A 21,030-nucleotide genomic window follows, 5' to 3' on the forward strand; every position below is an offset into this window, starting at 1 on the left:
AAATTCATTGTTTAAGTTTGTTATTGAAGCGCCATATTTTTGTGAGTCAATGTATTTTTCTATTTATAAGTCTGTGTAAAAGTAAATTGTATCTTCAGTGAGTATTGTGCCAATTGAGCTTATAATAAAGCTAGAGGCCCAGTGCAAGAAATTTGTACATGGGATGTGTGTGTCCCTCAGCCCGGTCTGCACCCTCTCACAATCCGGGACCCCTTGGGGGAGGTCCTACTGCCAGCAGTCAGACATCCCTCTCGCAATCCAGGACCGCTGGCTCCTAACTGCTTGCCTGCCTGCCTGATCACCCCTAACCACTTGCCTGCCTGCCTGAACGCCCTGAACCACTCTGCCTGCCTGCCTCATTGCCCCTAACCACTCGCCTGTCTGCCTGATCACTCCTAACTACTCTGCCTGCCTGTCTGATTGCCCCTCACCACCTCTGCCTGCCTGCCTGATCACCCCTAACCGCCTCTGCCTCAGCCCCCACCGCCAAAGCTTCATCAGGAAGGATGTCCAGAATGATGTCTGGAAGGTCGATCAGCTGTCCGGTCTAATTAGCATATTACGCTTTTATTATTATAGATCGTGGTCTAGTCTCTCAAGTTCGTATATGAATGTAACTTCATTTCCCATCACATTGTTTCAAACCAGAGGCCACAGCACTAAAGGAAACCAAACCCAGGGGCACAATTTCCATCAGTTCCTTGCTGAGGGGCCAACCAAGACAACATGCTCTGGAGAAAGTAAGCCACATATGTTACATCAAACATATGTAGAGCACGTATCACGTGGGAAGTGTTGTACTAGCCCGTCTTAAATGAACTAAACAAGGATGGTAAGGGCCTGAACAAAGACCAAGTCTGAGAGATGGATTCAAGAGGCATTGGGGGATGTGAGGGCGATCTGGCTGCGACATCTGTCACCCCATTGATCGCCAGGGTTGATTCGGCTGATCTGGCTGGCTAGGCGGGTGTCCCCCTCCTCCCTCACCGATCCATGTGCGTCCCTCCCGAAGCTGCGCGCTCGGTCGAAGAGGACGACCTTCCCCCCCGAGGAGAGGACCGGTCTTCGGTCAAGGGTATACGAGTAGCTGCGCTCCCCTGCTAGAACCTCCAAACAAGCTCTCAAGAGGCATTGGGAAGGTTAGAGTAATTGATTGGATGAGGAGGGCATATGTGGGGAGATGGACTCTCTGACCTATTTCACTCACTCCTCGGCAGGTACCCTGGCTTTGGAGCAGTCAAATATGCTCCTGCCTCAGGAATATTAGCAGTTCTTTCTGTCTGGGTAGCTAGTCTTCCATATATCTGCACGGCTCTCTCTCTCACCCTTTAAAGGTGTTCTGTCACCTTGTCCAAAAGGATTTTACTGCCCACCTTCTATAAAATAGTAGTTGCTTCAATAAAATGTTAAGGGGGGGAAATAGTAGTTGCTCCCCCCGCCCCATGGCCCCAACCAGATTGTTACCTCCTGACCTGTTATCCAGCTGTGCTTTTGTACATGTTCTTCATCACCTCCTGGTATATCTTTATATTTGTCTCCATCTACTAAGATATAAGCTCCAAAATTGTTTTGCCACTACCCAGAAAAATGCCTGGTGCACATTAGATACTCAAATGGTTATTGGTTGATTGAATGAAGTACTTCAAAGGCAGCAAGGTCAAGTGAAAGAGTTTTCAAAATAGGAGTCACTGAATGTTCAAAGAGGGTAGCATTTGAAAATAAAAACAGCTTCAATAATATTTAGACATGGTCACATATAATAAATCCATATTGGTTTATTATGAGACAGGAAAACTGAGAAGTACATTCTGATCTTTTGAAGTTCATGTTAGGATAATCTATTTAAGAAATGTTTCATAAGGAATGCTTTGTTTGGCCTTTTTTTTAATTTTTTATAAATGGATCATCTCTATATGGTATCCCCAGGTCTTCTATTTTGAGAAAGCTGGCTATGTAATAGAGACTATATAACAGAAAAACTCCCACTATGCAGCACTTGAGTAGCTGGATAAAATATAACGAACAGCCCTGACCGGTTTGGCTCAGTGGGTAGAGTGTCGGCCTGCGGATTGAAGGGTCCCAGGTACAATTCCAGGCAAGGGCATGTACCTTGGATGCGGGCACATCTCCAGTAGGGGGTGTGCAGGAGGCACTGATCGATGTTTCTCTCTCATCGATGTTTCTAACTTTCTATTCCTCTCCCTTCCTCTCCGTAAAAAATCAATAAAATATATTTAAAAAAATATATAACGAACACATTATTTAAATGTACTGTTGACCTCTCACGAAAGTAAGGGAAGAAATACTGCCTTTCTTCACCCACAACTCAGACAACAGCAACCATAGCAGCAACAGAGGGAACTTACAACAACATGATTCTGAGTGTGTTTGGGTGTTGACAATATTAGTAATCGTGTTGCTTGGTTTTAATGCCAATATGCCATCAGGAGAGAGAGCTTTGGATCTGTTAGAAGTAGCGCGCTGGAGTGGAGAGCCACCTACCCCCAAACACACAAAGCCTGCGCCCAGTCTGTCTTAGTCTCCCCTGAGAATTTATAACCTCAAGTTATTACAAAGTTTTGAGGTTTGAGCTTATAAGTGTACTACTTTTTTTTTTTTTTCTGTGAGTATCTTAAAGCCAAGAAATTGATAAAAGAATTAACAATGTGATTTGTGGTTGATGATACCTCTGGTTTACCTGGTAGAAGCAGAGCAAAATCTTTTCAGAGGGAACATCTTCACTCAGACCTTACAGGATTCTTTAAAAAAAAATTATATATACATATATATGTGTGTGTGTGTGTATATATATGTATATATGTATATACACACACACACACACACACACACACATATATATATATATTTATTTCAGAGAAGAAGGGAGATGAGAGATAGAAACATCAATGATGAGAGAGAATCATTGATCGGCTGCCTCCTGCACACTGGGGACAGGCCCATAACCCAGGTGTGTGCCCTGACCAGGTTGATGCTCAACCACTGAGCCTGCTGGCCAGGCCTTACATGATTCTTATGGAAAACACCCTACTAAGCATGGACTCACAGTTTAAAATAACAACTCATTACTTCCCCAACCCCCAGCCTCAATAAACCAAAACCAGCAGGATTTGGTCATTAAGAACTTCAAGTAATATACTTATCAGATGGAGACCATAAAACAAAAATGTTTAAGAGAATCTATCCTAATATATAAAAAGCCAGGGTCGTCATGACCAAAACAACCAGATGGACGACCGAACAGCAGGCTGTGTTGGGTAACAAGGTCAGCAGGGGGGTTAGTGAGGGACGACCAAACGACTGAACAGCAGGCTGCGGGGGGCGACCAGGCTGGCAGGGGGGTTAGTGAGGGACGACCAACTGACTGACCAGCAGGCTGAATAAGGCGATCAGGCTGGCAGGCAGAGGCGGTTAGGGGTGATTAGGCTGGCAGGAGAGGCAGTTAGGGGCAGGCAGGCAGGCAGGCAGAGGTGGTTAGGGGTGATCAGGCCTGTAGGGGTGGCAGTTAGGGGCGATCAGGCTGGCAGGAGAGGCAGTTAGGGTCAGGCAGAGGCAGGAGTGATCAGGCTGGCGGGGGGGGGGGCAATTAGGGGCAATCAGGCAGGCAGGCAGGTGAGCAGTTAGGAGCCAGCGGTCCCAGATTGTGAGAGGGATGTCCCGGATTGGAGAGGGTGCATGCTGGGCTGAGGGGACCCCTCCCCTATGCACGAATTTCATGCACCGGGCCTCTAGTATATATATAAAAGCCGAGCAACCAGAACAGCGGAATAACTGGTTGCTATGACATGCACTGCAGTGGCCAACCAGCCCAATTTGGGCCCCGAGATCGGCCTCCTCCAACCACCCACAGCCCTCCCCCGCAGCTTGCCCCCCTGATAGGCCTCGATTGCTGGCCAGGCTGAGGGACCCCACCCATGCACGAATTCGTGCACCAGGCCTCTAGTTATAAACATAAAAGGAATTGAAACATCTGGGAAAAGAAGACATTATTAAAGATACAAGACTGGTTTGAATTAAAATAAATGACCTCACCTATGAAAAATATAGCCACTGATATTCAAAACTTAATGGTCAGACGTTAAATGGTAAGTTTGACAGAGTTGAAGCAAAAATTGGTGACCCAGAAGCTGGGTCAGTGGAAATTACACAGAAATTAGTAGAGAGATGAAAAGTTAGTGTGAAAGAGACTGAGAGATATAGGGGAAAGGTAAAAGCGCCAACTTATGGCTAACAGGAATTTTAGAAGTAGAAAGTAGAGAAAATAAAGGAAGAGGCAATATTTGAAAAGGAAATAGCTGAGGAATTTTTCAGAAATAATGAGACACACCTTCAGTTTCAGGAATTGTGCCGTGTGGGGAGTTGGGCAGTGGGGGGGAGCGGTGAAGGATGTAGAAAAGACAAAGAGAATAAGCTGGGTCTTGGTGGATCTTCCTGTGCCTGGCTGAGGCCACAGAGAGAGATCCAGAGGCAAGCTGAGCCTTTATTTTATAGCCAGAGGTAAACAAGGTAGTGGTCACCATAGTTACAATGTTCTTGTGAGTTCCACTTGTTTTGGCAGCACTTGTTGTATCTCCCTTAGCCCATTAGCTTCCCAGATAAGATCTAGGGAGGGTCATAAGGTCAAGCCTAATTATACTAAGAGGACTGTGCCCTCTAAGCTGGGACTTGTTTGTGGCTTTGCCAATAGGTCAGTCCGAGGCTTAACCCTATAGCCGCTCCCTATAAGGAATCATAATTCTCAAGCAGGATACATAAAAAAAAAAAAATATTTCCAAGGTTTCAATTAAATTTGTTGGATGTGGAACACATGCTCTTCTCCCCTCTCTTATATTCTATTCGAATTGAAAGGAAAACATAATTTCTAAGACTGCTTACTCACCCATTCAACCTAAAGTGAAGCACTGAGTATGGGATTAAAACATAGATAACGGATGTGGATTCTGACATTGAAGATAAGAGGGTAAAGCTGGGTGGTCATTTGGATGTGAAGGGCAGGAGGTTTCTTGTTCAAGTAGCAGGATAAAACAGAGGATCTGTGTAAAGGGCTTGGGAAGACTGGTGAGGCTCCTCTCTGTTGATTAGGGGGATATGAGAAGGACAAGATTAAACAAGGGTAAAATATTTTTCGGTCTCTTGGTTGATAATGAAGTGTTGAGCAAATGTTTATTACTAAAATTTCTGGTATGAATTGCTAATTAAATGATTAGACAAGAAAAATATAAGTACCAGATAAAAGGAAAAATTATATGCATTTGCAGATAGTAACCAGACAAACTGATGCTAGAGTTTATTTTGTTTTATTTTTAAAATATATTTCCATTGATTTCAGAGAGGAAGGGAGAGGAAGAGAGAGATAGAAACATCAATAATGAGAGAACCATTCATCAGCTGCCTCCTGCACGCCCCCTACTGGGGATCGAGCACTGCAACTGGGGCATGTGCCCTTGACCAGAATAGAACCAGTAACCCTTCAGTCCATAGGCTAACACTCTATCCACTGAGCCAAACCGGCTAGGGCTGATGCTAGAGTTTAAATGAAAAACAAAACACCACCACAAAAAACTGTGAAGAATAGCCAGAGAAACAACAAATAAGAAGGCAATGGAAGGAAGGGAGAGGAGGACGGCAGGTAAACCCAGTTATTAAAAAAACCCCAAAAAACTACAGCCCAGCTGGCGTGGCTCAGTGGTTGAGCATCGACCTATGAACAAGGAGATCACGGTTCAATTCCCAGTCAAGGGACATGCCCAGGTTGTGGGCTTGATCCTCAATGTGGGATGTGCAGGAGGCAGCTGATCAATGATTCTCATCATTAATGTTTTTATCTCTCCCTCTCCCTTTCTCTCTGAAATCAATACAAATATATATATATTTTTAAATTACAATAAACACTTTGTAACAGGCACATAAACAGATAAATATATCAAACAAAGCAGAGAGTCCAAAGGTAGACCCAAAGTGAAATGACGTTTTGAATTAGATGGGGGAGCCAAACTGGAATCCTATGTCATTATTTACACTTAAGCAAATTCCAGAGTAGTTGCAAATTCAAATGTGAAAATGATACTATTGAAATAATGGAGAAAAGTATGGAATACCATTTTGAAGAGGGAAATGCTTGATAAATTAGGAAATAATTTCTAAATGCCAGTAGAGGGCTAATCTTAATATGTAAAGTACTATTAAAAAATAACACAGAAGAAAACTGAAGGGTATTATCAGGCAATTCAGAAAAAAAGTGCATTTCAAACATTTGGGAAGATTCTAACTTCATGCATAATTAAATGAAATTAAAATAATAATAGAAAAATTCGTCCCTGGCTGGTTTTGCCCAGTGGATAGAGTGTCTGCCTGAGGGGCTCCATCTGCAGTAGGGGGCGTGCAGGAGGCAGCCAATCAATGATTCTCTCTTAACATTGATGTTCCTCTCTCTCTCCCTCTCCCTTCCTCTCTGAAATCAATAAAAATATATTTTAAAAAATAACAGAAAAATTTGACCTCAGACTGGCAAAATCACCTTGGATAAAGAGGTGTTAAAACTTTTGGAAGGCATTTAGTATTATATACCAAATTTTAAAACTGTATGTATCCTCCGACCCAGCAGTTCTATATAGATTAACACCCCCTCCTTTTAAAGGTTTATCAGTGTAGATAGCTGTTATGTAAAAAGATAGGAAACATGTTTACCCATAGGCAATCAATTAACATACCTTCATACAATTGCATATAAATCACTATGAAAAAGAATGGTACATGTTCATCGACTTTTAAAAAAAGGGTATTAGAGGCTTATTCATGAGCCAGGTACTGGGGTTATAGCTGTAAACAAAACGACAAAAACCCCTGCCTTCATGGAGCTCATTTTGCATTGAGGAGACGGCTAACGCAGAAGAGGGTGCCTGGGATGCTGATCGATGTTATAATAAAGGAGAGTGGGCACACACACACACACACACACACAATATATATATATATGTTTGGCTCTGCGCAGAAAACCTCTGGCAGGTACTAAAAGGACCTGATTATCCCTGGGCGGAGTACTGAGCTCTGGGGAAGCAACCTTAGCTTTCCGTGAAAATGTTTGGGTTTGGATTTTTTTTTTTTTTGCCACATATGTATATCGTTTAAAAGGGGGCCGACGCAAAGATGGAGAACAGCACTATAAGTCTCTTAAAAATTGCTGGTAAAACCCACCGAGCCTCAGAGACTCCACTGCGCCGTCCAGCGCCCCAGGGAGCGGAGGTTCTGCAGCGGGCGCCAGGCGGGAGGGTTGGGGCGGGAGTCTGGGCCGGGGCTGCGGAAGGAGCTGCAGAAATGAGTTTGTCGGGCAACCCAATGCGGGGAAAGACCCACGGGGCAAAGCGCAAACCAGAGACGCGCACGGGCGCCGTTGCAGCGCGCGGCAGAGAGGAAAACGAGGCGCCGCGAGAGCGCGCTCGGCCGACAGCACACAGCCACGCCTCGCTTTTCCCACCGACGGCGGCGAGGCTGACGCGCAGCTCTGCGCCTGCGCCCCCGGCAGCGCTTTTGCCGGCGCGGCCACGCGGGGGCGCCGTCAGGTCCGGATCGCTCTCCCACGGCCCCAGGAGCCGGGCGTTCGCCTCTTCCGGGTCGGGGACTTGGACGAGAACCACTTCCTGTGACGGAGGTACGTCACTTCCTCTCACGCTCGGCGCCTGGATGGTGGGTCCCCACGCGCTTTCAACATGCGTATAGAGAAGTGTTACTTCTGTTCCGGGCCCATATACCCGGGCCACGGCATGATGTTCGTCCGCAACGACTGCAAGGTGAGCTGGCCAGGGTCGGAGCGCACCGCTGCGCCCGCGGCGTTCGGCCGGGGTCCCCGCTTTCACCCCCGCGAGAGAGGGGGCTTTGCGTCGGCTCCGGCCTCCGCCTCCCGCCCGGGGAGTTGCGCCTTGCGGGCGTCCGGAACGGAGCTGGTCCCAGGCCACCTTGGGCGAGGTGGGCTGCTGCAAGGTGCAGGAGGAGCGGGGCAGCCAGCCCCGACGGGGAAGCGGGGCCCGCGGGGCAGCGTGGCCGCTCTACAGCTCAGTGAGCTTTGCTGAACGTGTGCCCCGTCAGGCGTCGTTGCTAATGTCCGTAGCGTAGGGGTTCACCAGCCTTGGGACTGTCCATAGTGTGTGGAGGTTGATGGAAATGTTTCATCGGCTTATGTATTATGCAGTTAATTGGAGGTTGGGGGCGCGGGGGGGGGCGTATATATGAGAAGGCATGGAGAGGAGATGACATTTATCCTGGATCTTGAATTGTGCATGAGAAAGTGTGGAGAGGGCATTCTAGGTGGAAGGAAAGTGAGCAGCTTGAGCAAAGGCACAGGACGAAGCATCATGGGTGGAAATAGAGGCCTGGGGTAGGAGTATTTGCAAAAAGATTAGTTTGTAAACATAAGATGGCACACACATAGATACACCGTAAGGGCTGGTTGTGAAAGACTTTGTGAATGATGCATGCATTTGGAGGTGATTTTGACAAGGAATTTCAGTTCCTACTTCATTGCGTTCTTTCTCTGTTATAGATGGAAGATACTGAGCTCATTGCATCAGGAGCGAGGGTTCTTCCTGAAAGTGAGAGACCAAATCTGTGTTTGGGTACTTGAAAGAGCAATAAGAAGATGATAAAAAAAAAAAGTATAAAATGAATCATTGCCAGGTTGGAGTCAAATTCACAGTGGGCAGTGTGGCTTTGTAGATGATCTGTCGTCATATTTTATGGTTTTTGTCCAGCAGTGCCTGTCAGCTGGGTGTTGGAATTAGAACCACAGACGTGGGAGCAGCTTTCTAGAGCTGGATGTTGATCTGACAGACACGTGGGAAGTTCAGGTCGGTGAGGTGGGTAGTCATAGGGAAGGAGAGGGGAGACCAGTGGGTCAGAACAGATCCATTGGGGAAATTAGAAGTAGTGGGGACCCTGAAGCATTAATGAAGGAAAAGTACAGGCACACCTTGGCGATATTGTAGGTTCGGCTCCAGACCACCACCATGAAGTGAGTCGTAATCTGGTAAAAAAGTGCAACACCTGTGAAGTGCCATCTGGTGAAGTGCCATATAGTGGGGCCTGCTGGTGTCTCATTTTATCTGTGTTGATGAGTCCCAGATCGGTATCTCCTTAGCTCCAGGTCTGAACTTTCCACCTGACAGGGTGATTCTGTTTGTACCTAACAGTGAGCCCATGAAGGAGGGTGCCTTACTGCCTCAGATCATTTTGCTTTCTGAATTAATCTCTCTCCCATCTGCTAGACAGCTTGGCTGGAAATGTAAGTCATCTTTGAATCTTTCACCTTTTGTATCTCATTGTTAAGAGTGCTATTCATTCTGCTTTTGCAGCGGATAGTGAGCGGTGTCTTTGCTTTCTCTTTTCCTGCCCTGGTTCCAGGTTCGGCACCTGTCATTTTTCTGGCCTCCTAACTAGTCTTTCTGCCTTTATGCTTTTAGCTTTTGAGACCATCTTTAATAGGGACTTCCCTGCTTACACTTCTTTGGTAGCTTCTTAAAGGTAGAATTAGTAATAATGCTCCATATTTTCACATAGTTTATAAACAGGAAAAATATATACATCCTACTGAGTGCTTAATAGATGTTGGAGGAATAAGAAAAGGTCAAAGGACTGAGGTGTGATTTGATGGATCATTTGTTGTGAGTTGAAGATAGGATGATCTAGAGCAGTGGTCGGCATACTGCAGCTAGGCAAACCATGGCTCGGGAGCCACATGCGGCTCTTTGGTCCCTTGAGTGTGGCTCTTCCACAAAATACCGGCTTCTGCGCATGGGCCATGAAGTTTCGATCGCACTGTACATGCGCGCCCACACGTGGTGGTTTGTGGAAGAGCCACACTCAAGGGGCCAAAGAGTTGCATGTGGCTCGGGAGCCGAGGTTTGCCGACCACGGATAGAGGACAAGATTAAAAGGGAAACTTGAGCCTTCAAAGCTTTGTCTCACACATAATCCATCCACCACCTACTCCACTATAGGTTTAACCACCTTATTGTGTTTTTTTTTCGTATTATTTTATACATGATTATTGTATATAGCTTTATACCGTTTTTTATATCCTAGTCTGATCTCGATCTCTCTTATATGCAAAGTGAGACTTTATATACTTAGCTTGCTAGCCTAAGTTCTCAAGGTGGGGATTTATGTTTTAGTTGTTCTTGTATCCCTACACCTAGTATAACATCAGGCACATAGTAGATGCACCTTATTTGCTGATTGAATCCCCATCCCCTCTTCAGATATTTTATTGTGCTTGTCAGATAATGTCTGTAGGTTTGGAGTTCAAATAGACTTCCCTGTAACTTCGCATGGGCTCTTTCTGGAATTGAGGATACCCAGGACAAGTTCAAATCCCTCATTAGACATATCTTAGAAATGGGAATATGTCTAGGAGTTACCTAGTAAGTATTAAACACAGGAGGCTTTTACTTAAAAAGGTTATAATACTTTGGCCTGGAAATGCTCAAAGAAATTTTACTGATAATGATTTCATAGTGAGTTACTCCAGGAGACTACAGTAGTTCTCATATTTTCTTGTTACTTTGAAATGAATTCAAGAATGTAGACAAACTTCCACCTCTCTCTGAAGAGGGCCCTGCAGGAGGTGTGAGCCTAGATCAGATTAACCTAGTACTGACCATTTCTAAGAAAGGTATGTCCTCGTGTGTATAATGATCTGCTTGAAGTTCCCCATAGAAGAAAGTATATATAAAATGAAAAGTATTTTGGCTTATTTAAGTTTGAAATGTTTATAACTCATTTTGATTTATTTTTGAAAATGGGTTACCTGTTCTTAGTTGTGATAATTTAACTCAAAAAAATGACTTTTTCTCCTCATATTTCTTTTGGTAACACACAAATTGTAATGTGTTTTAAGACATTACAAAGTAACAAAATAATGCATTTTAGACTTACGCAATGAGTCCCTGTAAGTCATTTTGGAGCACATTGAGGCATCCTTAAATTGTAAGCATTACTAAGGTGGAGAATTAAAGTAGTAACGAAGATTCTTCCAAGTAGATTTTAGAAAACAGATCTATAGCCAGTTTTAATTGCTTTTTGAAATTATTTTGTGCAAGGATGGAAAGAACCAAAGGAGATTTCTGGATGGTGGCTTGAAACTTTTACCTCCACTGAGGTATATAGAAAGTGAATTTTGAAAATTATTCTGAAATGGGAAGTGATTTAAATAAATGACTTTCCTTAAAACTGTTCCTGATTCAAGATCATTATAAGGTTTTTACTGTTGTTTTATAAAAACGGTAGTTTTTAACCGTATTTTCAGGGTCCTCAGCTTTTATTTATGATGATGCTTGGTAGGAAAAAAATAGTTCAATTTCCATTTAATCTGGCATGTTCATATATTTCTTAATAGTATGGTAATAGAAGCAATTGTGTGTGAGAAACATTGTCATTTCTCAGACTTTACAGTATATTTTGTCTGGGAGGGGTAATACCTTATGATAGAAAAAAACTCTAATATTGACTTTTCACTATTTTAACTTTTCTTGTAGGTGTTCAGGTTTTGTAAATCCAAGTGTCATAAAAACTTTAAAAAGAAGCGAAATCCTCGCAAGGTCAGGTGGACTAAAGCTTTCCGTAAAGCAGCTGGTAAAGAGCTCACAGTGGTGAGTATAGTTTTTACAATTTAAAAATTTCAGGTTTTTATTTTGGGGGGGGGGGGTTATATGATTTAATTAACTAACAACGCTTCCTACAGCATGATTGATGAATGACTTTTTTGTATTTGGTTATAGTAATAATTCTTACATGATCCTAAAACCCATAAATCGGTAGAATTCTGAAAAGGAAAAAAAAATTGTGATCCAGTTTGTAGAAGTGATTTTTCTTACTCTCAAAAAACTATTTTTAGCTCTTGCAAAGAAAAAGGTAAAGTTGGAAATGGCTGCTTAGGGATTTTGAGAGGAAGTTATGAAATTAACTAAAGGATTCCTAAACAGCAGTGAGGACTCAGATGAGATTTGTAATAGATTCACTTATCAGTCTACAGATTTCCTTAGCAGGACTTTGTGTCTGGTAGCGGAGAAATTAGTTCGTAGTATTGTTGTGAGAGGGAATTTCGTGTGAGTCCCTGTTATCATATTGCTGCTATTCCTGAATTGGTCAAAGGATCTGGGGAAGCTTGTCCACATTCAGCCCCTTCAAAGGGAGGAGCTGAACACTGCTGCACAGGCTACCCTTGAGGGAGGAAGATCTAAACTGTCCCCGTCCTCCATGACTTCCTTTCCCCCCAAACCCTTGGCTATTTTCCCACCCCCCTACTCCTTAAGGGCAGTATCTAAGAATTGCCATGAAGCCCTTTGCTGGCTTCCTTAACAAAACCAGAGGTTTTCAATGAATGTAATGAATATTTTTTGACAAGATGCAAGGCCAAATTATAGTTACTGTTACAAAAGTAATTTTCAGTTTGGCAAGAAGAAACAGGCACTTCAACTGTAGGTGGCAGCTATATGAATGAAGAAAGGACACCAGTCCCAGTCACTTGCTGGTGACCTTGTCATGGTTGATGTTATTGTGATCTAAATAGAGTCATGTGTATTATAAATAAACTAGCCAGACACAGAGCTAGTGCTGTTCCATATTCCTGTTAGGTAGATTTGGAAACCAATAAATACCTGTAGTTTTTCCAAAATTATTTTGCATGTTTTAAGATAAATAGGATTATTAACTATCAAAATACCAACTACATTTAGAAGGGACCTGAAGAATTTCAGGGCAAAGCTTACGTCATGTAGAGTAGCACTACATTGATTTGAAGATACGTAGATTCATAGCTTTAAACACAAAGGTTTATAGGTCTTCAAATGTATAAGCACGATGGGTATTTAGGTTGAACCACATGAAATTCTCAATGTTTGACTCTCTTGATCTATGAAAAATGGTAATTTCATATGGTTCAGCCTAATACAAAGTTTTTTGACTGTGAGTCTCATGTAGGAGTGGGAAGTTAGGGAAGCTTTTTCAATTTGTTTGATCCCATGAGTGTTATATGCCTCTCCTGAGAAATGGGGTTTGAGCTCTTCCCTTCCCTCCCTTTGACAATCACTTGGATATAGAGAAATGTTTTCAGTAGGGCTGTCTTGTACATCGTGGGGTGTAAAGGAGAAACCGTTTAAAAACTTGTATTGCTGGGATCACCCTGGGGGGAATCTTAATGTGTGTCCATAGTTTAATACATTCTGAATGCTTGTGAAAAGGAGAATAAAGTTTAAATGTTTCCTTCGTACCTCTGTAAAAACCTTATCTGTCCCCCTCTTACAGGATAATTCATTTGAATTTGAAAAGCGCAGAAATGAACCTGTCAAATACCAGCGAGAGCTGTGGAATAAAACGAGTAAGTCACAAGGGAATGCCAGGAATTTTCATAAGCTACCCAAAATCCTTTCCCCAAGTGGCTGATGTGTCCATTATAAAAATAATGTAATTATTAAATTTGATAATATTTGAAGTGCTCACACACAAAACACCCAGAAATCTGAAGAAAAAAAAGAGAGAGAGAATACTTTGTTGGGTGAGTGTGGGATATATTTCATTTTGGCCTTCGTTTTCTCTTTTGTTACTCCTTGACGACAGTAGCTGCGTATCACCCGGACATATTTTATAACTGCTGTTATTTAGTGGTTATTCAGCTTGATGTTGAAACTGACATGCATATCTTATTTTAGTCGGATGTGGATATTCAGTTACTATGACCCTCCATGCTGGTTTTGTGTTACATTGATCGCCAGAAATAATGTTGTGTTCTGTGAGACTCTTATACTTGAACAGTAAGTGCTGACTCAAGCATGTGAAGATGAACAGCGTGCACACAGTCCCTGCCCTCTTCGTGCATCTTACTGAGTTCTCCTATTTCACTGCTTCTGTTAGATGGTAATTGGTTCCGCGATGATTACAGTCTCATTCCCTTGGCCCACTTGTTTATACTTCTGCAAGTTCTGTAAGAAGCAGTGCTCTATTGAGTATTTTTTTCCTACACAGATTCTGATGTCCTTTTGCATTGGGGTCTTAAAAATAGACTTTCTAAAGAACTCCTGGGTAGACAGCATGAGTCTTTTGGAACTTAAAACTATTTCCTGCTGGCTTACACAATAATAGCTGTTAGTAGTGTTCCAGAAAAAAAAATATTCTTTTAAAAGATTTCTTTATTCCCCACACTCCCTATTTCAATATCATCTTGTCTGTAAACTAGCCAGTTGACAACAGTTTTATATTTATTGCTTATATTATCAAATTGTGTGAAGATGTGGACTGAGCAATCTTGGTTAAGAAGTGGATATCCACAGAAACAGCAGTAGGAGAAGTTTGAAAACAGTAATAGTAGGAAGAATAATTTTTATTTTATCCATCATGTGTCTGTATTGCAGACCAATTTTTAGTATTTATTAGATGCTTATGTCTAAAAGTTTTCAGTCTTCTGGAATATCCAGAAATGCTGTATCTGATTATTAGAAAGGATATACCTGCCACTTGTGTTAGTTCCCTTCTGAGTAACTTCAAGGTATGAAAGTGCTTCGGAATAGTAGATCTTGCCTGTATCATTTTTGCTGTGAAAGGCAAAGAAAGAAGGAAAAAAGATACATATCAAGTATGCAGGGTAGGGCAAAAGTAAGTTTACAGTTGTGAGTATGCGAAATAGTTTATTCTTTTATTAATTATGTATTTTCAATAGAAACAACTGTAAACGTATTTTTGCCGCATCTTGTATTATTCTAAGCCACAGCATGTGCAGATTTAGAGTTGACATTGTCTTAGAGTTATTCATATAAACGTCATCTTAATGCCAGAGGCACCATGGGGCCTTCTGGGGGGTCTTATTAAAATGCAGATTCTGATACAGTTTGTCTGGGTGGGACCTAAGATTCTGCATTTCTAACAAACTCCCAGGTTATGCCAATGTTGCTGGAAAGAAAGCTTTTGTTTGACATAATTTCAGATTAAACAGAAGTGGCAGGAGTAGAATTCTCTGATACCTTTATCCAGATTCCCTGAATGTTAACATTCTATTATTTTTACCTTTTCTTCTCTCTCTCTCCCTTTCCTTCCTTCTATATTTTTTTTTCTGAACTGTTTAAGTTGCATACATATGCTCCTCTGTCCCTAAATAGCTTGATATGTATTTCCTAAAAATAGAACATTCTCTCATATAACCACAGTGTAATTATTAGAGTCAAGAAATTAACATTGATAGAGTAGTATCATTTAATCATAGACCTGTTTAGATTTTTCTAATTGTCCCAATATCTTTTATTGCAAAAGTTGCTAGAATAGTACATGTCCTGTCTGTTTTAGTCTCATTCAGTTTGGAACAGTTGCTGAGTTTATTTTCATATTTCACGAAATTGACCACTTTAAAGAATATAGGCCAGGTATTTGGTTTCAAGTAATGGGAAGTTCTTGTCATTGTCCTGTCAGGAGACACCTGCTGTTCATTAGTCCTATTACTGGCAATGCTAACTTTGATCTTTGGCTAAAGGGGTGTCTGCCAGATTGCCACACGGTAAAGTTTGTGTTTTGCCCTTTGTAACTAATAACTCTATTGTGGGGAGGCACTTTAAGACTGTGACTATCTTGCTGTGCTTCTAGATTGGGAGTATGTTGTCCAGTATGGTAGCCACTAGCCACAGGGTCTGCTGAGCCCTTGAAATGTGGCTAGTCTGCATTGAAATGTGCTGTAAATACAAAGTACATGTGGTTTTTGAAGACTTAGTATGAAAACAAGCATAAAATGTCTGTAACAATTTTTTATACTGATTGCATGTTGAAATGACAATATTCTAGATATGTTGGGTGAAACAAAATATATCATTAAACTTAATTTGACCTGTTTTTTTTTTTTATGTGTCTGCTAGAAATTTAAAATTACATATGTGGTGTATCTTACATTGGACGGTGCTGATACAGATACTAGAGCAGCCGTGGGCAAACTACGGCCCGCGGGCTGGATCCGGCCCTTTTGAAATGAATAAAACTAAAAAAAAAAAATGACCGTACCCTTTTATGTAATGATGTTTACTTTGAATTTATATTAGTTCACACAAACACTCCATCCATGCTTTTGTTCCAGCCCTCCAGTCCAGTTTAAGAACCCATTGTGGCCCTCGAGTCAAAAAGTTTGCCCACCCCTGGACTAGAGCATAGTTGGACTCAGCTTCTGTACACATTTTCCAAAAACAGTTGGATTTTAGTGGTTGAGAATGTGGTAAAATTGGTTGACTGGTTCATTTTACCAGTATTCGTAATGTGCTGATTATCTCCCAGGCACTTGAAGGAAAACTGGTCTTTATGACCAGAAAGGTGCTGTCTTTCATTTATGGAGATGACAAGCTAAGAATGGTATTAGTTGCTATTAATCTGAGTTCTCTGTAGAATAAAATTTGAAAAGCATTAGACTACTTTACAATAGAAGGACAATTTTAGTAGCAATTTAGTAGCTTTTGTAAATTAAAACTTAGAGAAATGACACTTGTAAAAAATAGTTAACAGTGGTGTCAGCAAAGGGTACCTCAGCTGTTTTAGTAGGGTTTTTTAAAAAAATGAGTTTTTCATTTATTCAATTTCTAAATCAATAAAGAATAAAGAAGTTATTGTTAAAGCTCTTGCTTGAATGAATAATTTGCTAACTCCTATGAATTGTTTTGTAGTTGATGCAATGAAGAGAGTTGAAGAGATCAAACAGAAACGTCAAGCTAAATTTATAATGAACAGGTATGAATATATCTATAGAGTAACTCTTGGAAACATAATTGCTAGTAGACATTTAGAGGCATGTTTTTCCCCCACATAACTTCAGACTTACAAAACCCGGTAAGAATAGTGTAAATAACTCTTGCATATTCTATTAGCATTTTGCCACATTTACATTAATTCTTGTCTCTATGGCAGGTTGTCATAGAAAAGAAGCATGTGCCAACAGCTTTTTAGCTTTAAAAGATTGTTAAAGCATTGCAGAGAAGGGGCCAAAATATTTGGGAACAAGTCTGTTAGTTTTTTGTTGAATGTCTTACAAGTTTGTCTCTTGTAATTACTGAATTATTTTAAAAAATTAGGTAACAGAGACTGTTCTCTGTTTGAGGAGAGACGATCTAGGCTTGAAGATTTGCACTATATGTATATAATAGACATTGATTTCTGAAATTTAATTTCTTCCTTCAATCTCATTCCTTCATTTACTCCACTAATATATATTGAATCCTCATTTTATTAGGCACTAGGTATACTGAATGAACAAGTTTGTAGTGTAGGAATCCTATTTAATCTAATTTGTAACTAGAAAATGATTGAGTTCCCATTCCTCATCTATATGGCTTATTAGTAAATTTTATTTTTAAAAATTACAGATTAATTAATTAAAAATTACAGTCTAAAGGTTTAGTAACTAAAATTCTGGCCTTAAATGTTGTTAACCCTAGGTTGAAGAAAAATAAAGAACTACAGAAAGCTCAGGACATCAAAGAAGTCAAGCAAAACATCCATCTCATCCGAGCACCTTTTGCATGTAAGTAAAGCATTGCGTAGGAATTTTCTGCTTTAAGTAGAGAGATGAAAAACCTAGATTTTTGTGGTCTATGTAATTTGGTATCAATTAGCTTTTTAAGGTTGAGTATTTTTTCATGTAAATGTTATCTCAGAACATTTATGATATGACTTGGTTAAACAGTTACAAGTTATTCAGTATATTTCCCAGTTTCAGTCAGTTTTTTTACGTTTTTTTTTTTCTCCTTCATAAAATCTTTTCTGTAAGTTATCTCTCTAAGTTAATCAAAATGAGTTGAGTAATAATTTCATAGATAGTTTTGCCCCATACCTGTTTTTATTAAAGGATAGTGTTCTATGTTAGTGGTTCTCAGACGGGTCAGTATGGGAGTTACTTGGGGAACTTAGCATAAACACAGAGACTCTGGCCCTTTGATTCTGGGCCTCTGTTCTTTAAGTAGGTCTCCAGGCAATTCTGATAATGTAAGTTTTGAGAACTACAGTTTTGTATTAAAACCTTCTCTTTGTGTTTATGTAACTTACTAGAGGCCCGGTGCATGGATTCATGCACTGGTGGCGTCCCTTGACCTGGCCTGCACCCTCGCAATCCAGGACCCCACCAGTGCACGATCAGGGCCCGGGAAGGGACCACGGGAGGGCTCCAGGGCGTGTCCGGCCCGTCTTGCCCAGTCCCGATTAGCCAGACCCCCAGCAGCAAGCTAACGTACCAGTCGGAGCGTCTGCCCCTGTTGGTCAGTGCGCGTCATAGCAACTGGTTGAACGGTCGAATGAACGGTGGGACACTTAGCATTTTAGGCTTTTATTGTATAGGATTGGCAGTCACTCATTTGGGCAGTTGTCTGTGCAGTTTCTTTGTGAGGTGTGAGAAAACCAGCCTTTTACTCAGCTGGCACCAAGTACTTTGGTGAGATTTAGTTGCAAACTTGATTTCTGAATGATCCCATGCCTACAGCTTATTAGGAAAGATCAAATTCTGTAAGCACATACTGAGTAGATTTGTGTTAAAGTTGTACTTTGGTTGTTTTTGTACCAAATTTTATTAAAACAAAATAGAATCCTGGAGCATTTGTTTCACATACAGATGTTACAAACTGACACCCAGAAAACAACAGGAATGAAACATTGTTATCTAAGTTTTTAGATAACCCTCTGAGGTTGGTAGCACAGTGTTTAGAGCAGGGACCATGGATCCATGAGGGCCAGGGTTCAAATTCCATCACTTTGACTTACTGGACTTACCAACTGAGGGATCTTGGGCAAGTTCACCTGTCCCTGTGCCTCAACTTTTCTCTTCTTTTTTTTTTATATATATATTTTATTGATTTTTTACAGAGAGGAAGGGAGAGGGATAGAGAGTTAGAAACATACATCGACCAGCTGCCTCCTGCACACTCCCCAATGGGGATGTGCCCACAACCAAGGTATATGCCCTTGACCAGAATTGAACCTGGGACTTTTCAATCCGCAGGCCGACGCTCTATCCACTGAGCCAAACCCGGTCAGGGCTTGTCTCTTCTTTAAAATGTGCCCTGGTCGGGTTGCTAAGTTGTTTAGAGTGTTGTCCTGATACTTCAAAGTTGTGGGCTAGATCCCTGGTCAGGGCACATGCAAGAATCAACCAATGAATGCATAAATTAGTGAAATTACAGATCAGTGTTTCTCTATAACTCTCTCTCCCTCCTTCCTTCTCTCCTCTTTCTTTCACCCCCTCAAAGCAATAACTAAAATGAAATAAAATACAAGTAGTTATGAGGGTGAAATGAGCAAATGTAAGTAGAATCCTTAATGTGTGGCATATTGTAAGATCTGTATAAGTTTATTTACTATTCTTAAAATATCTTAGAAATTGCCAATGTTATTTTAAAACATCCAAGATCCTTTATAAAGCATTGAGTTCTGTAAGGTCACATTGAGTTGATAAAATTTTTAATTTTTCTTTTTTTTTAAGGCAAAGGAAAGCAGTTGGAAGACAAAATGGTACATAAACTACAAGAGGATGTGGCCATGGAAGTTGTTTCTGACAATCCTGTTTAACCATTTCTATGAGCACATTGGAAATTTGCTTTAGAGACTTAGGTGCTCTAAGTTATTGATTTATTTTTTACATAAGGTGACTCAGATGAAAAGGTGATTAAAAATACATCTCTTCTACATTACTATATGCAAAATATCAGACAATATGGATGCTAGATTGCATCTCAGTGTAAAATCTTCAATGATAGATGTACTTATGTAGATTATGAAAATTTTATAAATACCAAGTGAATTGTGGACATAAAATGATGGTGCCACTTGGATAATGGCACCAGGCAGCATTTATGTAGTAACTGATGACAAACATTCATGGCTAGTGTTATATAAAATAAAATGTTCTTTGCAGTAAAAATCTTCCCTTTATTAACTCTATAGAAGGAGGGATATGACAAGGAACTAACAATCTGCATGGTAATTAGCCTCAAGTGCTCATATCTCTTATTTTGATTTCAGTATTTCATGTTTTGGTTTATTAACACATTAGAAGCACATATGGCCTCATGCTGAAGCCTAATTCTGTTGGACTATTTTGACCTGGTTGACCTGCTTGGAAAGACTTGTGGAGGTTGGGGTGAGTGCTGAATAGTCGTTCCTGAATGGCACTCTGCTCTCTCATTTCACTTTGGAGAACATTCTAACTTGAGATTCCTGTTAGAACAGGCTTTATTTTTTTTTTTTTACTCAACAATGATTTAGAAGCAGGGGAATCCAGGGCCTCTTAAAACATTATGTGAGCTTTTCTTTTCAAAAGCTATAATTGTTTTCGGGAAAATGGAATTTATGGGTAGAATGTCAACACGTTATTTGCACATAAAGTAATTTCTATAGTCATTGTCTACGTATTTATTATTTAAATGTACTAAATGAAGGTAAAGTATCAATTACTTGGAAGAAAATAACTTCAGCCACATGTACTACTGAGGTAGGAGAAATGTTTAGAGAAAAATATATACTTAAATACTTCATGTTTCTGTATTTTTACATTATTTACAAGTTAAGCATGTTAATAGTATTAGTAACTCATATTTATATTATTTTTTAGGACAGAAATTAGAATAAATGAGAGATTTTAGGGTTATAGAACTACGTATATAGTAATGGCTAAATTTTTATTTCAGTATTAGTAATAAAGTGGACTGATCACTGGACCAAGTGTTAAAAGACCTGAATTCCAGTGTGTTTTTGCCTTTGTGTTCTTATTTGTAAAATATGGCTCATTTATAAAGAATATTATTGATAACAATTAGGGGAAATATATATGTAATCAAAGACATTTGTAAAATTACCCTGTATTAATAAGTAAGAGCTATACTTGCTGTAGTTCTCTAACCTGAGGCACCGATGGTCTGCCTAGTGCCATCTTCAAAACTTGAGACAGATGAGAGATAACCTGTGGAAATTTAGACCTTTCTCTGGGGCACTAGTAAAGGTCTCGTCAGCAGGTGGTTTCCT

At 40.7% G+C, this 21,030-nt stretch overlaps 1 protein-coding gene across 1 annotated transcript; it reads left to right on the plus strand.

Moving 5' to 3' along the window:
* Positions 1–7,684: 7,684 nt before the first annotated feature.
* On the plus strand, positions 7,685–20,409 carry RSL24D1 (ribosomal L24 domain containing 1). Its single transcript, XM_081086599.1, has 6 exons — positions 7,685–7,805; positions 11,544–11,657; positions 13,312–13,384; positions 16,692–16,755; positions 17,460–17,545; positions 19,493–20,409. The coding sequence occupies exons 1-6, from the start codon at positions 7,725–7,727 to the stop codon at positions 19,576–19,578; spliced, it is 504 nt and encodes a 167-aa protein (XP_080942725.1). The 5' UTR covers positions 7,685–7,724; the 3' UTR covers positions 19,579–20,409.
* Positions 20,410–21,030: the final 621 nt, after the last annotated feature.

This window comes from Myotis nattereri, assembly GCF_964212035.1.
Source record: "Myotis nattereri genome assembly, chromosome: 1".
Taxonomy (NCBI): Eukaryota; Metazoa; Chordata; class Mammalia; order Chiroptera; family Vespertilionidae; genus Myotis; species Myotis nattereri.